Raw genomic sequence first — 23996 nt, forward strand, 5'->3', positions numbered from 1 at the left:
GCTGGTGTTGCTGTCTCCGTAGTTACTGCCATGGTTCATGCATCAACTACTTTTCCTCATTCTGTCAGCTAATTAGTAACTTTGGCAGCTTTCACATGCAGTAAGGTCCTGGGCTATGCTCACCTTGACATAGATTCCTCAGTGCTGTAATATGGATATGTTTCAGTATTACTTCTTCCTTGCGCAGAATTCTAGTTCAGGTACAGTAAGATCTGCTCACATTTTAGAGTCCAGAATTCTGAGCTCCAAGTTTTTTGCTGGGAATTGGAGATAGGTTTAAAGTATCAGGTGGAGGAGAGCAGGTTGGGAATTTGATTGTTGGGTTTTTTTAAAAGATTGACCATTTAGTAATTGCAGTAGTAGAGGAATGGGGTGGGGACATTTCCCTGTTGTGGCATTTAGGCAGTTAGTAATTTCTAAGGTATGGCTGCAGCAATTTAGTCATAGCAGGCTTATTTTAAGAGCTGATGAGGAGAAGTGCTGTGTCCCATGCTTGTTGCTGCAGGCAGTGAGCAGGATCCCTGCGGGGGTGTGTTACCACAGCAACCAGCCTCCACATCTGCAGCGCATGTGGGAGGGAACCACCAGGCCTCCCCATCTGCCCCGCAGACAGAATCTGCTGGCACCCTGCTTTCAGCCTTCAAAGCCACTCACAATTAGGATGAAAGGTCTTCAACCTGTTATGCAAATTACTTCACTACACATAAGATCAAGCAGCTCTCAGATGCTTCCTGGGCTCTCTGATGACTTAACGTGGTGGTTATGATTTATTTCATCTCTCTAAACCTGCGCCAGCTCTGCTTTCCGACATCCTGTAAGAAGAGGGATTGACTGTGCGTGGCAGGACAGACTCCCTCAATATGCTGAGTTGGAAGGGACCTACAAGGATCACGGAGTCCAGCTCCTTGCTGTGCACAAGGCCATTCCCAAGAGTCACCCCCTGTGCCTGACAGCATTGTCCAAATGCTCCTGGAGCTCTGGCAGCCTTGGGGCTGTGATCATTCCCTGGAGAGCCTGCTCAGTGCCCTCTAGGGCACCCTCTAGGGGAAGAACCTTTTTCTAATATCTAACCTAAACCATCCCCTGCCATTTCCTTGGGTCCTGTCAAAGTCACCACGAAGAAAATATCAATGCCCAGAGAGGTAAGCACCTTTTCTGTGGGTTACCATCAGGCAGCCTGTCAGCAATTGCTCAGATTATTCCCCTCTGAAAGGGCTGTTTTTCAGAGCTGTAGATGTTTAAAGCAGTCCCAGGAGTCTTCTGTGTTCACATCCTGTCTCCTTTGTGCCTGCCAGCTCTTTTCCTCTCTTTCCTCTTCTGCTGAATGCCAGCAGTATGCATGAGACCTGCCTTGCAGGACCGGGATTGGTCCAGAAATTTTTCAGGACTGCTTTGAGATATTCATAACATACCAAATCTGGTGGTTTTTTGGTCTGTAAGAAGCATAACAGTCTTTTAAGAAGCTACAGAGTCACTATAAAACACTAGTTTGCTGATTCTCAAAGCTTTGTAGGCTTTGTTTCATCCCTGCCTCTGGGATATGCAGAAAATTGCTGCAGATTCTGGTTCAGTGTTGCAGCTGCAAGAAAACACAATTTTGTAACACCCATTGGATTACTCTAGCCCTTATTTTAGTGGAAATAGTGGGTTTATTTGAATCAGAAAATAGCTGTGCTTCATGACAAGCTGTTTAGCCATGGTGGCAGGTGGAGAACTGCAGCTGTTTGCACCTCACTGCATCCCAGCACATGAATCAGAGGTGGGACTCATGACCACTGCAGAGCCTCCCTCTAGTTCCTCTCTTGCTGTCTGCACTGGGATAATCCAGGTTTTAACAAGAGTACAACATGCTTTCCTGTGGTGGGATACACAGGAGCAAGCCACTTGCCAGCTGGAGTGAGTTTTACTTGGAATGAGGTGTTTTACCCTCCACTCTGGTGTTGCCTTGCCATCAGCATCTTTTTTCCTTTTCTGATCTGATGAGAAGAGCCACGTGCCCAGCAGGCCCTTAGTACCCTGCATGTGCTGGGACACCTCTACACCTCCCATCATCCTGTTCTATAAAACAATCCATGGGGACTCCTCATCTCTGCTGTTGGCAATCCAATAATCCCTTCTTTTCTTTATAAGCTCTGATAAACAAAAACCTTTTGTTGTTGTTGTTTTGTGGAAACTGTAAGTTTCCACAACTGGAAAAGTTCTGTCGATATCATGCAACAATTCTTAACAGAATATGATAGCAAAGAAGGATTAAACCCAGGTTTGTTACCTAAAGGTTCCCAAGATAAATAACTGCCCTTTCTCAAGTAATTTTGTGTACAGTTATTTTCCTTTTGGCCTATAGTCTTGATGCTAGACAATAGTTACAGTACAGTTAACGTGTAGTTAATAACAGGGCTGTCTTGAGAATGGTATTAATAATGTTTTTCCTTATACGAGTTATCCTGAGTCACTGGTGACAGCAGCTTCTCAAGCTGGCAGATGGTGTCTCTGTAAGAAAACATGTTTTCTTGTCTTGCCCATCAGCTCATTCCCAGACTGAGCAAAGAGAACTCGGTGGTAGTAGCATCTGTTGATGGAATAGTTCCTGTTAAACTCCATCTGCCTGCCAGCTCTGGGATGTTCAAACTGTGGTGTGTATATAAGGTACAAGAGGTATTATTAGAATTCTGATGTATCACAAACTAGAGTGGGTTTAATTATGTAAGATGAACATTTTTGGAAAGCTCTAAGAAGCAATAAAGAAATCTCATGAGTAGAGAGATGATGCCCAGCAGTTGCTTTTTCAGCCTGCATTATTATTTGCACCCATGCAGTGCAAGATGGAGATTTTTGACTGATCTGAAGCCAAGCCAGTTCTTGCACGGTGGCTGCGCGGGAGCCTGACTTCTGAAGCAGAGGTTTCAGAGGTGAAAGGACAAAGAGAAAAGATCCCTGGGGCTGGAAGGGAGGATGAACCCCCCAGACAACGTGAGCCTAATTTGGCCAGGCAGGTGCAGGCAGCCCCAGCAGTGTCACTAGTGACAGCAGCAGGTGCCTGGCTGTTGGCTGCTCGTGGCCCCTGCACTGCGTGGGAAGCCCACGCTCAAGCACAGCGGCTGGGGGAACCCCTGTGTGCCCCCACAGCTCGTGTCCCACAGGGAGCCGTGCTCTGTCACTGGGGGACCCTTCCAGGCAGGGGCTGCAAGCTGGCGCTGGAGCTGGAGCTGCTGCAGCTGTTCTTTCACATGAAACAAGTCAAGAGCCTGCCCACCTGTACTGCAGAGGGGAAAGCCATGTGGGACTGCTAATCTGGCTGATGGAACCAAGCAGGGGCTGCTGCTGAGCAGTGAAACCCTTAGGGCTGGATGCTGCTCTGGTGGCTCTCCCCTCCTCTGTACCCAAGACTTTTATGGCAGCAGACAGGAAAGCTTGCAACATGGGAAGTAGTGTTGTTACACAAACGAAATGGAATTTGTATAATCCTGACTCATCTTCGGTAGGTGGGGATGAATCAGATGTCCTTTTTCCAGCAGGAGATGCCAAGGACCAGCATGGAAAGTATGAGTGCTTGAAAGACTCCCTGGCCATGCTGGCCACAAACCAGCAAGGCCCCTTGATTTAACTTTGCTTTCATTGTAGGAAGATCATCATGGGCAGCTTGGAATCAGGAACCACAGCCAGGCTGAGCTGCTGCTGCCACCCTCATCTGTGAGGACAGCATTTCCTGAAATAAACAAAGGAAAAGTGGCAGAAAAATCACTCTTGGGTTCCTCCTTCTTTTATTATGTGCTTCCAGAGAAGGCTCTGGAAAGGCAGAAGTGCAAGCACAGCTGCTGCTGGTCTCGAGCGCCTGTGTGCCCGTTCCTGCAGAGGGGCAGCACCTCTCGTGTCACACAGCACCAGCCCCAGCGCCTCTCCCCAGCTGTGCAGGTGGCAGCCCCGAGGGACCAGCAGGAAGGCTGCCAAGCTGTGTGATTTGGGATGCATTTCTCAAGCAGCTGTGCACTGTCTCCCACTTCCTAAAGCCCTCCCAAAGCAAGGGTGCAGCTGTGCCTGTTGTGTCTGTTCTCCCAGACACAGAACCCACTTGGGTTCTGCAATACAGTGTCTTCTCTCTCTTCTCCGTCTCCTCTTCCAAGAAAGAAGTGTGTGGAGCACACAGATGATGTCTGGCCCTGCTCATGCCCCTAAGTCATGGCTGCAGTTGTCACACCTTGCGGGACCACATAGGTAAACTGCTGGCAGTTTCTGTCCTCTGCTTCCCTGCTTGAAGTGATGTATTGGGTAGTTTGGTGGGATATATACTCAGCTATACTAAGATTTTCTGAGAAAATTGTATTAGATAACATCTAGGACCAAATGTAAGTTTTACAGCAACACTTGCTTTCTTTGTGTGGTTTGCAGGATCACTGCATGGGCATTACTCATCTCCCACACCGTGCTCAGGTTCAGCGCTCTCCGTTTGCTGGGTAAATGCACAGAACACACAGCACAGGAGCTGTTGATGGCACCATCTGCAAAAGCCTAATGGCTCATTCATTAAGCAGTGGGAACCGGCACCACCACAGTCTAATCAGATATTGTATGATGAATAATTCAGAAATAATCCTCGTATACTTGAATAAATATAAGGAGGAGGAGGAAGGAAAAAGCCCCGTACATATGGCACGTATGGGAACAAAACAGGCATTCTTCAATGTGCCAGGCTGCTGAGCTCTGTGGTACTGATGTTAATCACGCAGGTGGCTAATTCCTGATGAGGAGCTGACTGAGGGGTTCTGGCCCAGCACTCAGAACATGTTCGTAAGTGGAAAAGAGAATGGTGTCACAGAAAATCCAAAAATCCATCAGCCTTGCATTCTGCAATACGCCTGTGGTTGTGTTGTGTTGTGTAAGCAGGTTGGGGACTGAGTTGGGGAGGTCTGGCCTGAGGCTGTGCTCTTTGTGCTGCTGGAAAGATGGCTGTGATCAGGTGTGTGCTGTCCCTCAGCAGCTCCTGCCTGCACATCCTGAGTGCTGGTCTGGCCAAAGTGCTGGTGTGATGCTCAGGGCGCCTCGGGGTGCTAGATGCTGTATAAATGGAGTATATGGACATAAAGTATTAGGGTACATTTTTTTTCACCAGAGCCTGTAGTGACAGGGCAAGGGATTTAAATTTTTTAAGTTTTAAATTGACAGAGGGCAGGATTAGATTGGAAATAAGGAAGAAATTCTTCCCTGTCAGGGGAGTGAGGCACTGGCAGATTGCCCAGAGGAGCTGTGGCTGCCCTGCCTCTGGGGAGCAGTCGATTTTCTGCTGCTGCTCCTCTGGGAGTAGTCAATTTCTCCAAAAACAGTAGTCCTGTGCAGAAGAAATGCCTTCCCAGCTTTTGACAATCATCAAGTCATACAGGCTTTTCTATTTCACTTTTCCTATTTCATATCTAGAAATGCTTGGGCTGAAGGCAGGCTTTTGCCAGCAGATGTAACCCTGTGACAGTGCCTTCAGCTGTCTGCCTTGAACACCAGTGTCACTGCTTGGCAGCTTGGGGATGAGGCAGCAAGTGCTGCGGGCATATGGCCTGTGTGCCCAGCCTGCTCATGTGCAACACTGAGGCTCATCTATGTGCAGATTTTGAGCAAAGCCCTTTTTTCCCACTGGGAATACACTTCATACTGTAGTTCATATGTAGGTGAGTGTCTGAGAGCTGTGTGTTCTGCTCTTACCTGTTCAGAGGAGCTGGGACCTCTCAGCATGGCACAGCACAGTGTTACCTCGTACATGTGGAAAAACTGAGCTATTGACTGCAACTCCTCACAAACAGAACTGTTTTAATGATCCATGATCCTCACTAACCAACTGATTTCTTTGGATAATGCTTAGTTTGCTCTGGTTAACAGCCAGAAAAAAGGGTATAATTAAGCCCTGACAAATCCTCTTGGCTTTGTATTATATCTAAATCAGCATCTCTTTTACAGATTATTAAAAATGGGAGTCTCTTGTTGTTCAAGACATTGCAGTATTTGGGCCTTTACAGTACTTAACATCTTGAGAGTCATCAGGGTTTCTCACTCTTCATGCTCCTTGGGCATTGCAAATGTTCACTCTGTAGTTACAGATTCTCTCCTACAGATGGATCGCATGAGTTGCCATCTTCCATGAACACATCCTTTAGATCTAGGGGAAACTGCCTGTTGTGGAGATGTTCCTCAGCTCTGGGCAGTGTTTGTAGATTTCTCCCTACCAAAGTCCTTATCTCCTATGAGATCGCCTTCTTTTAATAAAACTCATAATTTTAAAAAGCAATCCTGGGGGCTTTAGTCCAAAATGTAATAGAAGATATATTTTAATAACCAGGAAAGGAAAATGATTTTTTCCCCAAGAAAATACCTAGAGATTAGTGATAGGAACATCTGAAAAGGGGAAATTTAATTGTAAGCTGGTCTTTAAATATTGAATGTTTAAATATACGTGGTTAAAGGAAAGTACCACTGCATTCTAAACAATGATAAAAAGAAAAATATAAGTATTCTAAAACAAGAAATATAAGCTTCTGCTCTGCTCTTGTTGATCACGTGTTACAAGACATTTTATGGTGAAAAAAGCAATGGAATTAACAAACACTATTAAGCATTTGCCAGAAGGTGTAAAACTATTACTCTGAAAACAAATTTAGGATTGGAAATATGGAATCTGTATTTTACCCTTCTTGCTTTAAGTTAAGCATGTTTTGCTAGCTAGAAAGGGAATATTCTCTTATTGTTCCCCAAAAGCAGGAAGGACAAAACAGGCAGTATTTATTCTGGCATTAAAAAAATCAAATGTAAATTGACTTCAGTTTTTATTGTGTCAATCCACCTGCAAAATCCTCTCTGGTCCCAGCACATCTTTAAAGTGCAGAAGCTCTGTTTGATGCAGTTAAAATTGATCCCTGTACAGAAGGCATGAAATGAATACACCACTGTTCAGAGTTCTGAATTTCAAGAGCCTTAAAATCCTTAGAAGTTAAATAATTAAGGAGTTATTATTGCACTCAAGTTCAGCATTCGCTGTAGCATCAGTGTTGTGGGTTGGCAGCAGTCCTTGCCGACTGCTCAGAAGGAACAGCAGGCCGCACTGGAGGCATTTCTTCAGGAAAAGGAAAGGAGGGGCTCAAGGTTCCCAGAGAGAGAAATATGAGTTATGGGACTCTGGGAGATCCCACCTCAGAGCTGGAGTCCAGCTGCAAGGATCCACTGGTGATGGTTTAATTGGTTGGGAATGACATTGTCCATGCCAGGACAGCAGGGCTGGGCACTTTGAACCTGGCTGCTGCAAAGCCAAGGGATAACATAGGATAACTTAAACAAGGAGAATTTCCTCCACCACGGCTTCTAAGGATTATGTAGCAGAGTGTCTGGGAGAGTGAACAGGACCTCTGGTCTAAGACTTCAGAGCCAACACATAAGGTCAACATGCCAAAAACTCCCAATGCAGAAGTGACTGCAGGGACACTCATGGTGCTGAACCTCTTTTTTTGTGTGCTTGAATTAAAAAAAACACTGGACGAGTGCTATCAGCCTGGCATGACTTGTAAGATATACTTTAAATTCTCTTCATTTTATGTGTTTTAAGTCAAATACTTAGGGTGACAGACTTCTCCTATGGAGTTGTCAAGGACACCTGGCTGGAAGGAAAACAAGTCGATTTCCTTCCTGGCTGGAAGGAAAACAAGTGTGAAAGGCAGCACGCGCAAGGACCTTTGTGCCATGTATGAACTGTGAAATTGATTAACATTTCAGATATTAATACCAGAGTAGTAGTAGCAGCTGCCATCTTCTTTTATGCTATTATGCAAGCCAACCACAGAAATTCAATGGAAGTAAAGAGAGTGTAGTTTTCACGTCTTTAATCAAATCAGTTTAGTGGTGAATTTGGAAGAAATAGAGTGTTGTAATTATCACGGCCTAATTCTACAAGTCACTTGGAGGATGAGCCCAAGGCTTGTGCAAGCTGAATTGCATGACCCTTCTTGAACATTAAAACTAGTGCACAAATCCACTTTCATATAATACTAAAATCGATTTATTATATTAAAATTCAAGTCAGTAGAACCTATGGTCTGCTGCTGTTTTGGTTAACTGGAATAAGTTAGAATTTTTATGTGGAGGCAAGATTGGAGCAGCCAGGGTATGGCGATGGGTAATTTCCTGCCCTACGGATACCTGCGGGCACAGCTACTGGGGCAGCTTCCCAGAAGGAGCTGTGCTTGTGCAGAACGCCTTTGGGACTCTGCTGCCTTCCTAACAGGCTCGTAAGAGACGCTAAGACAGCAGACGCTAATGCACTAATACACATTATTTTATCTAGATTATTTCGTATACTGTATGCCCATAGCGTAAACTTGAGATGGGTGTTATGTATTTAAAGCCATTAATATGCTTCAATAAAGCGATTCGCATGCAGAACTTTACATTCTGAAAATGGTGCTGCACGGTGATACCGGAGAGGGCGGGATCTCGCCCTGCCGTTACTAGCAATGGCGATGCCGCCGGGATGCTGCGCAGCCAACAAAGGCGGCCGGTCAGAGGCAGCGCACGGGCCGCAGGCGCTGCGCAGGCGGGCCGGAGAGTGCCCGGGTAACGGGGTGTGGAAGGAAACGCAGCATCGCTCCGGGACACGGCTCCCGGCCGCACCCCGGGACCTGGGGGGTGACCCCGGCCGGGCCCGGGCACGGCGGCCGCAGCGCCGGCGGAGGGGCTGAGCCGCCAGAGCTGGCAGCGTGTGGCTCCTCCCGTCCTTTGTTGGCCTGCAACCGGAGCAGCGGCCGCGGGCTCTTCCCCCGGCTGCCCTTCGAGGCCTGAGGCGCTCGGGCACGGGGAGAGCCCGACGGGCCCCGGGGAGCGTCTCCCACGGCACCCGGGCGGCGCCGGCTTCGGCGCGGAGGAGATCGGCCCGGCGGCCGGCGCGGCTCTGCCCGCCGGCAGCGCTCGGAAACCCCCCCGAGCTGTGCGGGCTGCGGGAGGCCGCGACCTGGCCCCGGCCCCGCGGCGCTCGGCGGCCCCGCAGCCTCCCCGCCCCCGGCACTCTCCAGGGAGCCGTTCCACACGGAATCACACGGGAGCGTCTCCCCATCTGTGCCGCCGAACACCCCCACCCCCACCGCCCAGCCCCGCAGCCTCCTGCCATTATGTTCCTCCGACGCGGGGCCGGGCCGCACCGCGGGCCGTAGCCCTGCCCGAGCCCGCCGGCTCCGGCCGCAGCAGGTGTGTCGCATGGGGACCGGAGGTTGCATGCTATGGGGTCGCTTCCTCCCGGCCCGGCGGCGGCCGGAGGCCCGCGGGCACCCGTGCAGGGACTGCCCGGGCCGGCGGCTCCGGGCCGGCCGGGCGGGGGCGGATCGTTCTCCCCGCCGCCGAAGGGGCCACGGCCTCTCCTCCCCGGCCGTCCCCAGGGTTCGCAAGGCCCGCTCGGACAGGGCCAGTTCGGGCTGGCAGCGCGCAGACCCGCGGGGAGGTGCCCGGGGCCGCGGCAGCCCGGAGGAGGGAGCGGCCCCCCGGGCCGAGGGGCCGAGGGAGGGCCGGCCGCGGTTGCGGCCGCAGCAGCCTGTGCAGGGAAGACGGGCCGAGGCAGCGGAAGAACATGGTGGTTCTCCCCAGAACGGGGTGGGGATGAGGGATGCGAAGAAGGTGTCTCCGCAGGGAGGGGTGCAGGGTTGTGCCCGAGACCTCTTGTTCAGTTGCAGGTGCAGCCAGGGGCAGAGGGGCTTTGTCGGGGTCGCCCACCCAGCCGGAGGGAGCCCTGCACAGCAGCATCTCCCGCAGCCTCCGAGAGGAGGGGGTTTCAGCGCGTAGGCGGAGGTGGTTACTGGTGTTCCCAGAGCAAGGGTGAGTAGCCAAGAGGAGCGGGGTGGCTGCTGTCTCGGTCTGGGTGCCTGTCAGCCATGCAGGAGGAAGGCCCTTGCGTGGCCGAGGTGAAGGGGAGCGGGCAGGAGCAGAGCGGCCACGGGCACAGGTGGGTGCGGACCCCCGGAGCGGCGTGGGCACCGCAAGGGGCTGAGACGCTGGGCAGGCATCGCCTGAGAGGCGCAGGGCCGGGCAGGCGGTCGGTCCGCACGGTCTCTGCGGGGTGGGAGCTGCGCAGAGCCTGGCCGGGCCTCCCCTGCCGGCGGGTGCAAGCCGGGGGGGCTGCCCAGCCGTGGGGCTGCAGCTCGCTGCTTCTCAAGGCCTCCAGCATAGTCGAATAGCAAAAGAAAAAAAATCAGTGTAGCAGCCAAGTCGGTGCTGCGAGGAGGGGGCAAAGGAACTATTTTGTAGGCATCTTGCTACTGCGGAAATGGCTTTCTTGAGGGGAGGGAGGCGCATTTGTGGGTACTCTATAGTAATGCTGCTCAGAGCACAGAAAATGCCACTCGGGCGGCCCCAGATGGAACGAGGAGCGGGGAGGGCAGATGGGAGAAGCCCTTGATCGGGCACCCCATGGCCGTGGGCATGAGGGGGCAGATGTGACGCGTGCGAGCAGCCACCCCTCATCTGGGGGAGCAGAGGGGCAGCAGCCCGGGTTAGCAGCCTGTCTCCCAGGGCTGTGGCCGAGCCTGCCTGGTGCTGCAAGAGAGATCCTATGAGGATTTTTATTGCGGTCTCTTTGTTAGCTACAGCCAGGCACGCACACACAGCTCTCAGCCAGGTTGTGGGAGGTAAGTGGGGGAGGCGAGCAGGGGAGCGTGTGGGGGGCTCTGGGGAGCAGGGGCCGCGTGGGCCGGGCAGGAGGGGAGCCGGGGCACAGGGCTGTGCCGGCCCCATGCCACACAAAAAACAGTCCCTGCGATTTTCAGGGTCTTGTTGGCAACTCAGCGAGGGTTGCCATAGCTTTTTATGTAGGGTGACCAGAACCGGCTGGAACTGGTTTGAGGCAGATCAGCTCCTGAACACAATGCAGTCACTGAGCTACTACACTGGGATAGCTTCCTCCCTTCATGGCAGCCAAAAGCAGAGGAGCTTGCAGAAAGATACCATCCCAAAACAGTATGTGAATGCACACTTTAGACACACAGCACTGGTATGTGGCTAACGTAGTCATAAAGGGTTCTGTATGTAAATGTACATATTTGCAGTAACTGAGATTACTTTGGCTTTTCGTGCCTTTTTATGCTTAAGGAATGGGCAAGAGCTGAGATTTATGACCCTTACTAAAATATTTTTGCTTTGCAAGGGTGGGACACTGGTTATACAGTCTATTTTAAAACTAAACTAAATAAAATGGATTGAATTATTTGTAATTGTAGATATGTTTGTGACTGAGGATGCTTTGCATGCTGTTTTATTTACAGGGTGCTGTCTTGTGGTTTGCTTCCTTAGGAAACATTAATGGGGGGGGGGGTTCTGTGCCTTTCTCTAAGGCCAGAAGGAAACAATATTGTTGTAGAATTGTGCATAAAAGCATTGAAAAGATGCTGTAAGGCATACTCATTTTCCTTTTTTTTTTCTTGTAGGCCTATTGATTTGGGCTGCCTTTAACCCTTTGGTGTTTGCAGAGGTAATGCGGCTGTGGCAGTAACTGAGCACTGGCTAAAAAAATCCTTCAAAGGTCAAGGTTCACAAGGTGAGACGTGGTGTTTTGGGCTGAATAGAACAATAGATTGGAGTTACATCCTGATTGCACACTTGGCACATTAGGAAGGAAACAATTGTTTAAGTGTTAATGAAGAAATGCTATTAAGGTCCTCTAGTTTTAAAAGGATTAAAGCTATTATTTGTAAAGACTTACTGATATCTTGGTTAAATACAGTATTTTCACTGAAATATATCAGATAAACTTTTTTTTCACAGCGTAGTGATACGAATAGGCCTCTGAATGACAATCATGAATTGCCGAGCAGTTGTGGCAGGGAGCTGTTCTGTGCTGTATTAAGAGACTCACACATGCAGGATTTGCTGTCTGATTATTTACAAGTTGTTGTTTGACCACATCTCAGTGACCCAATACTTGGTTTTTAATTAAGGTCTTCAGTGTTAAACACGTACTTAATATCACCTACAGAGAAAAAAACTGTGCAAAAGAAATACTATGGAGGGCTTTTCTTAAACTGTTGTAACCTGGGGAGGATTTTGCAGCAGCCAAGTGGAAAGATGTATTTTGGGGGCTGGATGGAACTCCAGTGGTGTAAATTATAATATTGTGCATAGGAAACTGCATGGGCAGTGCAGCAACTGCAGAGGGATGACTGCTTTCAACTTAAAGCAATGGATAATGGATAGAATTTTTGTTTTTCTTTCTGAACTAGAAAATACAAAATGTGTACTTAGATTTGAGCTGACATTTTTATCTCCTAGTGAAATCTGAAGGAGTCAGAGAGAGGGAGAGGGGCAGAGAGAAGGAAGCAGTAATGAATCTAGCAAAGGGAAGAACAAAGGCTGTTAGAGCTTGCACAGTGGATCACTAAACATTTTGCCTGGGGGATTCTTTTGCTGGAACTGTTACTTCCTATAACAGGAAATCAGCAACTCTAGAATCCTAACCAGTGTGATTTTTTAAAAATCTTCCCAGCCCTGGCTGTGTTAGCTGGTTTGGTAACCTACAATCAAGATAATATGGAGGCAGAGCATTGGAAATACTCTGTTGTGGTGTGAAATGGGGTCCTTTCCTCTGTGCTCAGCAGAACAGACAGTCCTAAAAGCCTTGAGAGGTTGTGGATACTGGGTAAGTTGTGTGCTGGCTGCTGAGGCAGGGTGACAATACAAGGGAACCTTTTTGTTTCTGACTGCAGTAGATTACGTAAGGCACTGAGCTATTAATCGTAGAAAAGTGAAAATAGCATTCTACCATTTGGCCTGAAATTCTGGGTTTGTGAGCTTTACTGCAGCTGTGATAAGCTGTTTTTCAGGTTTGATAGAGCAGTGAATAGCTCGTGGCAGAGCAAAGTGCCTGACAGATCACTGTGCTGATTTCTGCTCCTGTTCTTCAGCATCAGGATGCGGAGGGTCTGTATTTGACTAGAGACGTCTGTGGCAGAATGATGCTGCAAACAGGAGTTCTTGTTGCATGCTAGGAATGGGATCTCCTCCTGATGAGGATGCATGTTCTTTTCCAAGTGTCAGCTAAAATTCATATATTACACAAGAGCATCTTTTGGGATTTTTTTTCCTTCTGCCACAATAGTAGGCAGCTTTAAAATTTTAAGTTCTTGGATTGTGACAGAATTCCTTGAATCTGTTTTGTTTGGGTTTTTGAATGCTATCTGTATGATGAATTTTTGTTTTTAGCAAAGGAGATTTTGAATTTGCAGGGATTTTTGGTGGCTGTAAGATGAGAAAACTGAATAGATGGAGTCTGCAGTGTTCTTGGTGAGTTATCTTTTTTCAGTCTAGTAATATCTGTAAAGGCTCTTCATCAGGAGATTTGGATTGTGCACGCAGGCCAGCTTTCCAGCAGCAAATGCTAATGCTGGAGGGCTGCTCTTCTGTATCAGCACCCAGGATCTCATTCTGCATTGGTCTCAGTTATTTGATTTTCAGAATGAGGGTAAGGATTTATCACATTCCAAGTCCCTTTGGAATGAATTGACTAACTGTGGTTTCCCTAGCCATATGCCTATGTGCTAAAATACAAATATACAGCAGAGTACCAGGAATATATGTTCAGAAAAACCCAAACTCGACCCTAATGTTCTCGGGCCTGCTTGTTGCCCTGCTGGGCCCTGCCTGGCTGGGAGAGCTCCCTGAGAGGCTACAGCTGCTCGTGCTGTGCTTTGGCCACAATTGTCACCCACTTCACAAAAAGTACCTAAAGGAAAGAGGTGAGAAGCTTGTGCCATTTAGAATGTAATTCCAGTCTGCATTCGTTTGGAAATCTCAACATTCTCGTCATTGTTGTTGTGCATTTGAATTATTCACATGGTACTGCCCCAGCCTATTTTTCATATAGAAGTACAAAATTAAAACGTGATTTTAATTAATTTCTAAGTAGACTAGAAAAAGAGTGGTATGTAGATTTCCCTGCTTTTCAGGAATTCATCTCTGTTTTAGGAGGGATTTGGGAAGTAGGTAGACCCAAACCCTGGCCTGAATCTCTTGATAAATATAGGTGGTTTTCATGTGGCCAGCTGTAGCTGGGGATGGCCTGTTCAGCCCCATGCTGTGCATAAGGAGATTGCTTGCTCACGTGTTGAAACATCCCTGTTCTTTTTGCCAGCCAAAGGCTGATTGTCCTGAACTTTGAACCAGCTGTGTGTGGCTCTCTTCTGACTGTGCTAGCCGTGGTTCAGACTCCAGAAGATTCCCCTCTTTTTTCCCATCTTGTTTTCTCATACCCAAAGAGAATCTGAAATACCCAGTTCAAAAATTGATGTGTTGGACTACAGGATGAGGCTCCTAAGGAGTCATAAACTACAAGTAACACTATTTTGGCTGTCAAAATGGTGGATTAAGTCTTTTACTCATTGAGTCTTGAGCATGAAAGCAAATTGGATTTTCCCCTTTTTTGAAGGCAGGTGGTTATGGTGTATAATATAGAAAAAGTAGGTTCTTGGGATAAATTTTAACTGTAAAACACCCCATACTTCACAAAGGTGTTTACATTAGGACAGGCGTGACCTTACTGATGCTGTAGATGCTAAATAGATGCTAAATAAGACCATTATCCTAAGAAATCGAAAATTCCTAGGGTAAGAATTACTTTGCATATTACAAAAGGAATTTCTGTGATTTGTGGAACTGGGTGTTTGTCTGGGTTTTGCAACAGTAGCAGGCCATGGGCCCTTTGATAGTGAAAAGGAACCTATTCATTATGTATATAAGCATGAGAACCATTGCTGACTGTGGTTGAAGTGGCCTCTTGCACATCTCACTTGCCTGCTGAGTATGTCAGACCAGGCCAGGCTGTGATTGGAGATGTGGTTCCCATTTCCTGAAGAAGGTTTGTGGTTAGATTAGCGTATTGCTTTGTCTGTCTGTACAACGCTTGGCTTTCAGAGCAAATGACTGGAAGTGTAAGTCAGTCATAATTACTGATAACCAATGAACTGCTCATCATCTGTGTGTTAAGATGGAATTTGTCTAATGTTGGGATACATGTTACTGTAATTCTGATTGAATCCCTTATGTCTTCTCTACCTGATGAAATTTCTTGTCACAACAATACAGAAACCAAAACCCAAAAAAGTATGGTTTTGTGCTGGTTAGGCTGGTATTGCTCCCTGTGTAGGCATTTTATTCCAGAATGAGCTTGATGTTACTTAGGCATCATTACTCTTGTTTGGAGGTGGAGTAATTATTCCAGATTACTGGAATTTTGCTCTGGAATAGTGTATCTGCCTGGGAATCAGTAGAAGTAATATACTTTTGTAATAAACATACAGACTAATTCCTGTATGTGGCTATAACAGAACCAAGACGCTGCCATTTGCCAGACCCTGAAAAGAGGTTTCTCAGTGTTCTCACAGTGTTCTCATTTCACAAAACTGGAAAGAATGCTGGTGTTTTTGGAAAAACGTGCAAAAGAAAACGTCTCCATCCTACAGTGTGCACAATTCTCAAATGTATGTAGTACATAGAGGAGTAAAAACAAGAGTTTAGGGCAGGTAAAGGAATGTAGTCACAAGAATGTGAATGCCATAGGTAGAGGAAGATTAAATTTCGTGGTTTTCCTTTTTCCTTTGATAACAAATGGATTTGCTGCTGAGGGAACTGAAGTTGAGTAATTGTCTGAACAAAAGCAAGGAATTAGATATTTAGATGGGATTTGAAGGCATAGGGTAGGAATTCAGTAAGGCAGAAAAGATGGTCTGGTCCAGTTAAAGCAATTGTATAAAGTTGTTAGACTTGTGGTTTAGCTATTTGGAAGATCTGGGTGAATAGAAAGGTGAGTGTCAAGGAGGAAGAGTTGGTTGGTTCTTCAAAGGTTAAGGATTAAATAAAAGAGTAAAAATTGAGAATGTGAGAAGTATTTACAGGCATCATGTTAGGCCAGAGAAGGAATTAGACTCACAGCTCGTCTGGCAGCAAAGGTGTCGCTTGATTTTGATCTTGGATAAAAGGCGGAGTTTTATCCTTAAAAAAGGAAAGAGTTACTAAAAGGTTTGTGGAGGGAAAAAAACCAAGGAGGGGAGGAATATGGCTCCAGAGTCCTGGCAGTTGTGGTGGAAACATAGTTTATATACTGAATCTTAAGATGAGTGCCCTAGAATAGTGAGAAGGACATTAATAAAATGGCCAGGTTAGACCTTCTCTTCCTTGTGTATCACAACTGACCATGTTTTGTCTCCCTTTTTGTTTAACTTTGATTGCTTGAAAAGTTAGAAGAATGAGAGAAGTTCTTGATAAGGGCAGCCGTAGTTCTCAGTAAAGGACAGCTCTGTCTCCTCTGCTGGGCAGTTGTGATCTTAAACATACTTGGAGGAAGAGGAATTAAGTGTGTAAGCAGGTCTTCATTCATTGTTATGGGTAAACGTTAATTAAACTCCAGGATATATAATTGGAAGAAGTTTCAGACTAGGGAGACTATCTAGCTCTTTTTGAGTGTATGCAACAACTGTGAAAAGACACCTATGGACAGATGTACAACCAGAATGCAACTAATTAGTATCCCAGATTATGAGAAACTGTGTCAAAGCTTTCTGTCAGTTTACATGGATTTGATATGCTTTGGTATTCGCAGTCTTTTCCATTTAATCCTCAGAGAAACTCGCTTTGTGATTTTCATTCTATGCATGCATCTATTTTTTTATTAAGAACTTCACAGGTTAGACAAAGGGCCCAAAATCATTAAGTGAACTGTGTACACAAATTTCCAAACTCTTCTATATTTATTTGAAGCTGTTTCATGAAATGTCCGTGTCTATTCCAGTATCCTTTAAAAATTTTCCTCAGTTGCTTTCTCATAGTCCACAAGGACTTCCAGGTAGCCAGTGTTGATGAATACCTAAGTCTTACAGATGTTTATTACTTTATACTTCATTGTTTTCAGGAAGACTCCTCAGATTAATAGTGCAGCTGTTAAGGAGAGGAATTGCAAATGTCTCATGTTGTTTTTATGCATGTCCAGGTATTTTGCAGTCTGGGTGGGTGAGGATAGGAGTGAGTGTAGGAGAGGGAACAGGAAGAAAGTCACTGCAATTTAGGCCCAGAATAAAATTGCCAGGTTACTATCTGTGGAGTTTATAAATTACTATAGTTCTTGGTGTAATAATTCAGCTGTACACTTGGTCACTGTTCTGTAATGTATAATCTCTGAAAACATTACTTCAGAAGTGAAATAGCACTTCTTTGCATGGCAGATGTGAACAAGCACTTGTTTTGTATAAGACTGGGCTACTAGAGCTTAAAGTGATGACTTTCTGCTTATTTTACAGATTTGCTTACAATCAAATACATGGCCATGGGGGATATGAAGACCCCAGATTTTGATGACCTTCTTGCAGCCTTTGACATACCAGACATGGTAGATCCCAAAGCAGCTATTGAATCTGGACATGATGACCACGAAAGCCACATAAAACAAAATGCTCACGCAGATGAAGACTCCCATGTCCCATCATCATCTGATGTTGGGGTGAGCGTCATTGTGAAAAATGTGCGTACTATTGATTCTTCCGAAGGTCTGGATAAGGATGGCCACCATTCCACAGGCAATAGCTTGCACAACGGCTTTCTAACATCAGCAGCTCTTGAGAGTTACAGTAAAGATGAAGGGAAATCACTTAAAGATGATGGGTCAGCTTCTGAGACTACGCTGAAGGATTCAGCTTTCAACCAGTTCAGCCCAATATCAAGTGCGGAAGAATTTGATGATGATGAGAGAATTGAGGTGGATGACCCCCCAGATAAAGAAGAGATACGTGCAAATTTCAGAGCAAATGTCTTGGCGGGATCTCTATCGCAGCAGGAATATGACAAACTAAAGGCACTTGGAGGGGAGAACTTAATTAAATCTGGAATCACTGTTTCAAGTAGTATAGATAAAAATAAAACCGGTAAACGAGAGACAGAGACAAGTTCCATGAATTTAGGTGTCTATGAGCCTTTTAAAACTCGAAAAACAGAGGACAAGTTACTAAAAGACACTTCTGAGAAGCTTCTTGAAAACAGGGTACTTGATGGAAAACTGAGTACTGAAAAATGTGACACAAATCTTGCCAGCATTTCCCAGTCCAAAGCAAAGTCATCAGCAAAGCTTTCGTCCTGCATTGCTGCAATTGCAGCACTGAGTGCTAAAAAGGCAGCTACAGATAGCAGTAAAGATTTACAGTCTAATTCAGGAGAGTCTTCTCCATTACCAAAAGACATGAGTGAAAGTCCCCGGGCTATTGAAAAATCTCCTGAGTCTCAGAGTCTCATTGATGGTGCTAAGAAGCCGTCTGTCAAACCGCCCGATAGTCCCAGAAGCGTCTCAAGTGAGAACAGCAGCAAAGGGTCTCCGTCTTCTCCCGCAGGGTCAACACCAGCAATTCCTAAGGTTCGCATAAAAACCATCAAGACTTCTTCTGGGGAGATCAAGAGAACTGTTACTAGAGTGTTGCCAGAAGTTGATTTGGACTCTGGTAAAAAGCCAGAGCAGAGTGCTTCCATGGTAACCTCCATGACATCTCTCCTGTCCTCACCAACTTCCGCTGCTGTTCTCTCCTCTCCTCCCAGAGCTCCTCTGCAGTCCTCAGTTGTCACCAATGCAGTTGGATCTGCAGAACTTGCCCCCAAGCAGGTCACTATCAAACCCGTGGCTACTGCCTTCCTGCCCGTTTCAGCAGTGAAAACTGCAGGTTCCCAAGTGATCAATCTGAAGCTGGCTAACAACACCACAGTGAAAGCCACTGTCATCTCTGCTGCATCCGTGCAGAGCGCCAGCAGCGCCATTATCAAAGCTGCCAACGCCATCCAGCAGCAGACGGTCGTGGTGCCAGCATCGAGCCTTGCCAGTGCCAAACTCGTGCCAAAGACAGTCCATCTTGCCAACCTTAACCTTTTGCCTCAGGGTGCTCAAACCACCTCTGAACTGCGCCAAGTGCTAACAAAACCCCAGCAGCAAATCAAGCAGGCAATAATTTCTGCAGCCACCTCCCAGCCTTCAAAAAAAGTGTCTCGAGTGCAGGTGGTGTCATCTCTCCAGAGCTCTGTAGTGGAAGCATTCAATAAGGTGCTGAGCAGTGTCAATCCCGTACCAGTTTACGTCCCAAACCTCAGCCCCCCTGCCAATGCTGGAATCACACTACCGACACGAGGGTACAAGTGCTTGGAGTGCGGCGACTCGTTTGCTCTCGAGAAGAGCCTGACCCAGCATTACGACAGGAGGAGCGTGCGAATTGAAGTGACTTGTAATCATTGTACAAAGAATTTAGTTTTCTACAATAAATGTAGTCTCCTGTCCCATGCTCGTGGGCACAAGGAGAAAGGCGTCGTGATGCAGTGTTCCCACCTGATCCTAAAACCAGTCCCAGCAGATCAAATGATAGCATCTCCTTCCAGCAATACTGCTGTGGCCGTGCTCCAGAGCGCAGGGGGAGCTGGCACGCACTCCCTAACAAAGATCCAGACTGGCTTAACTGGGACAGTGATCTCGGCCCCCGCGAGCTCTCCTGTCATTCCAGCTATGCCGCTAGACGAAGATCCATCAAAACTCTGTAGACATAGTCTAAAGTGTTTGGAGTGCAATGAAGTTTTCCAAGATGAGACATCTCTTGCAACTCATTTCCAGCAGGCCGCAGACACAAGTGGACAAGTAGAGTATCCTATGTTTACATTCCAATGTTTCATCTATAAGCCTAGGAGACTTTGGATATGTTTTTACTTTCATTTAGCTGTTATTATCTGAACCTCTGTGATTAAAATGATAAATGAAAACCATAGAAAGTCTTGCAAGCACTTACATAGTGAATGTCAACACTTTTTAAATAAGACTTAGAATCTTTATAGGCCCTGAAGTCTGAAATTGACACTTATATTTTTGCTAAAATTTAGCATTAGCTTTCTTACAGCTGAACATGATAATGCAGAAAATAATCGTGGGTATTACTAATCATATGTTAATGCTTCTTTCTGTGCTTTGGAATTTGACTAGCCAGTGGAATCCACTTAATTGGCACCCTCATTAACAGCCCATCTATTCAACCTGAATGATAGCTTTAAGTGATTCATTCTAGATTGGTCTTCAGGTTTCAGAGTTTTCACCAAGTGCCCTAAGTGAGAGAGGCATTCCCCTCACGTGCAGGGAGGGACTCAGGCAGTGACAAATGGCACACTGACTACTGACAGGAATGCTGCTGTTTGCCTCAGCTCTTCCTCAGAAAGTGCAAAGTGCTGTTCTCACTTGCACGTCTTCCTTTCTGTGTGACCATTGGTTTAGTTGGTTCCATTTCTTTTCCTCTTACAAATGCTAATGAGTTCAACACAAAAACCATTTGAAAATTATTTACTAATGTATGTGGCCTGACCTGAAAGAAATACGTCATTCAATAAAATATAATATTAATCAGTGTGCGATGTATTTTATAATCCTGGCAGAGTGAAAGTGGTCATTTAAATGATATGGTTGGATCTCTGTTGGGGTGTGCCAATTAAAAGGGATTCTGGTGTGTTTCAAAGCATTCAGGTGAGCTTGGTGCTCCAGCTTCTTGCTGCGGGGGAAGCTGAAAACCTGCAAGCATGCTCAAGACAGGAATGCCCCAGGAGTCTTTCTGGAAATCACACAAAGTGGACAGGCTAAAAATTTTCAAGTCCTGCAGTTAGGAAAAAAATGCAGTAGTCCTAGGAGCACAGGCAGGTTCCTGTCAGGATTATTCACTGCATGTGGGACCTATTCTGTACCATGAAGCAGCTCCACTGCACCTACCACTACAGTTAGTACTGTAAAGAGATTTGCACGTGGAAATAGCCTTGATTGGTAGCTCTGCCTTAGCTCCTCCCTTTCACTGGCTGGCAGAATTAGACTGAAATTACCTGAATTGCAGATGGAATGCCATGCAAGTGAATTTCTGTTTGTAAGATAGTACAAGTTTGCATGCCTCAGGGAGTTTCCTTCAGCAGAACATGTCCATCCATAGGTGTTGCTGCAGTTCTGAACAGGATCTAATGGCTGACCATTAGAGTACATTCTGCACCAGCTCGGGCTACTTCATACTTAGGCTGTTTAGCTAACTGATTTGCTGATGCTTATTGGTTGTAGATAGATTTTTTTCTTCCCCCATAATAAGCCCATTAGGTAACATTCCATCTAAGGTCCAGTAGACCTAGCAAAGACCTGGTGGTTTTGGTACTGGAAAAGCAAGCAGGAAAGAAAGTGACAAGACAAAGCAGTTGAGTGAGGGACAGAGAACTGGTTGGGAGGATGAGGCTAAAATAGAAATTGAAAGAGAACAAAGATAAAGTGGTGTTCTCATTTTCACGGTGTGAGGATTTTTGTCTTTATGGCCAAGTGAATGAAACCTTTTGCCCTTTCCTTTCCTCCTCTGTCTGGTGCTTTTGCCCTGTTGCTGCTGAGTTGCTCTCCCTACGTGTCCTTTAGATACTGTTTATTCTGGCAATTTACTAAAGGAAAGCAATTGTGATGTTCACAGAACATGAAAATGCAGCTGCAGGGAGGTGGAGAGAGAAGTGTGGGTTCCCAGGTACTGCTGTTCAAGGAGGGAAGGCCCTGGAGCTGCAGGAGCAGCTGGCATTGCCTGCTGCCTGTCTGGGTGTTTGTGTCTCCTCATGGAAACCGGCTCTGCTGAGCTGCAGGTTTAAAAAAACCGGTGCAAAGCACTGGAGGAAAATAAGCTACTTTCATGTTCTTCCGTTGGAAAAGAACACTTAATAAATGTAGTTTTAAATGTTCTTTGTTGAAGTATCCTTTTACATCTTAATTACACATTTTTGTAGTCCTTGTCATATGTCAAGCAGCCACTGTTTTTTATGTTGAGTTCGGTTGCATCCTGTAGGGGTAGTGTTTCCTGGAGAAAGGCTCTGTATGGGCATTTATTACTACATTTGTTGCTACTTTTTCATTAGATGTTACCTCTTGAGAAGCTAGCTTGGATGAGAAATACCCTGACTTGTTTTCCTTCTTAGTGCTTGGCACTGTCTTTTTGCTGTAAAACTGCCATTATTGTGTGGGGAAGAAGACAGGGAAGTTAGATGAGATTGGTATTTTTTCTTTGGAAGGAAGAAAGAGTAAAAATGAACACTTAGATTTTGCAAACAAGTAGTAGGAAAAAAGGTTATTTGCAGCTTACTGTTCTTTCTAGTGTCCCATCTAATTGCTCCTGAAATGGAAAATGTATAGTTTTGTGTTTCCAATGAGTAAGTAGCTGCTCTTATACTCCTGTTACGAAGGCAGAATGTTTTGTTTAAAATAAGCAATGGTAGGACAATCTTATCAATGAAAATACATTCACTCTGAAGTTGTTACCTTTCTGTAATGTTTTATTGCCATTAATATTCCTGTTAAAGGAATATTAATCTAAAGGCATATTCCTGCTAAAGGAGTATTAACCCTGACTCACTGATAGGTTTTCTGGCTGAATAAAACCCTCATGTACTTGCTGGGGGGAAAAGGTAGCAAATCTGGGCTAATGAATGTTAGTGTTGCTCTTAGTTATAGATAGGAGTATATAGCTCCCATGGAAACTGCATAGCTCATTTCCCTTCATACTCAGCGTATGTGTGTATCTTTATTTTCCACCTCCACCATTTTTCCTTCTAACCCTTTTTTTTTTCTGAAACTTTGACTTTAAATGCAGGCAGGTGATGATTTTCACAAACTGTGTTTTATTTTGGTGTGGGTTGGAATGAGAGAACTGGAAGTTAATGCCACCTTAAGCCCAAAATAAAATGGTAAGCAAACGTGCTGAATGTCAGAATTTCACAGTAGATGCTTCTTGTTCTACTGTAATCAGTTACAATTAAACATTTTCTGTACTCATTGAAATAGCAGAGCAGGGGCCTTAACTAAGAGCATTACTGGCATGTTGGGTCAGCAAATGAGTCTGGCAGATTGCTGCAAAATCAGAAAGATCACTGAGCTGGGGCTGGAATGTTGTGTGGCTCTTCTGTGGCATCACATCCCAGTTTCCTTCAGAAGTCCTGCAAGCCAAAGGCTTTGGAAGGACTGTGAAACCTCCAAATGTTTCTGTTACTGGAATAACAAGTTCTGGTCTGCTGTTTTCTTACGTAATCAAATTATGCTCCAGATTCTCCAATATTGTATTACAGCTTGTTAATACAGGAATAGCCAAAGAGAGATTTGGGGAATGGTACTGAGCCCAGTAAATGTGGCACTTATTGCTGGTCAGAGGGTTTTGCCTTTATCTGAATTTAAGACAAAGTTAACACCCCAAAACATCTCTGGTCAGCCTGAGGCTGTGAGTCCCCCACTTTTGGGCACTCTTTGGTCAATGAAGGCCAAGTATTTGGCATTTCAAAGTGAGTATTTCTTTGTGTCTCAGTATAGCGTTGCTGTGTCCCAAAGGCTGTAAGCAGGTGCCAGTTTGAAATCCCTGTAGATAGCTGAAGTCAGGCAGAGCCTTGCAGGAGAGCAGTGCATGTACCCATGCTGAACAGTACTGTAGTGGGCTGGCAGGAGTGCCAGTGGAACCTGCATTGCAGCGATGGCATGTTTGCTTTGCTCAACATGCTGTAATTTAATGGTTCACATTTTGCCATCTTGCTGCGTCAGGACATGGGAGAACTCTGCTTGTACAGAGACTGTGTTCAAACACACCAGGCCACAGTGCTCCCAGAGCATTTATTTCAGGATTTCTTCATGCATATGTTAGTAAATAATTTATAATGCAGATCTGGAGATCTTTTTTTGGTCAATATTCTTGCAGAGTGTACACATCACTACATATGCCAGAACATTCTTAGAACATTCCTAAAAACATGCAAGTACATGTTCAAAAACATACTGATGTCATGAAGGAGTCTTGGGTCTGATTTTAAATCTTTGCAAGTCATTAGTGAGGTTCACAAGTCCCAGGCCATAAGAGACAATAGCAGTAATTTGATTCTGGAGTTGTATGTAGCCCCCTTGCACTATGAAGGTAATCTGGGAAGGCACCTCAGTAATATTTCTGTAAAGCACGTGTATC

General features: G+C 45.8%; 1 protein-coding gene across 7 annotated transcripts in view; it reads left to right on the forward strand.

The window, feature by feature from the left end:
* Positions 1–8541: 8541 nt before the first annotated feature.
* Positions 8542–23996, forward strand: part of ZNF532 (zinc finger protein 532) — a 31846-nt gene continuing 16391 nt past the window's right edge. Inside the window, exons 1-4 of one of the 7 annotated variants that reach the window (XM_030968335.1) lie at positions 8542–9207; positions 9681–9828; positions 11433–11542; positions 17289–19648. In XM_030968335.1, coding sequence (XP_030824195.1) covers positions 17309–19648 — 2340 coding nt within the window. In that variant the 5' untranslated portion in view covers positions 8542–9207; positions 9681–9828; positions 11433–11542; positions 17289–17308. The other 6 variants (XM_030968336.1, XM_030968334.1, XM_030968338.1 and 3 more) reach the window with 6 other exon arrangements.

The sequence above is a fragment of the Camarhynchus parvulus genome, chromosome Z (assembly GCF_901933205.1).
Source record: "Camarhynchus parvulus chromosome Z, STF_HiC, whole genome shotgun sequence".
Lineage (NCBI taxonomy): Eukaryota > Metazoa > Chordata > Aves > Passeriformes > Thraupidae > Camarhynchus > Camarhynchus parvulus.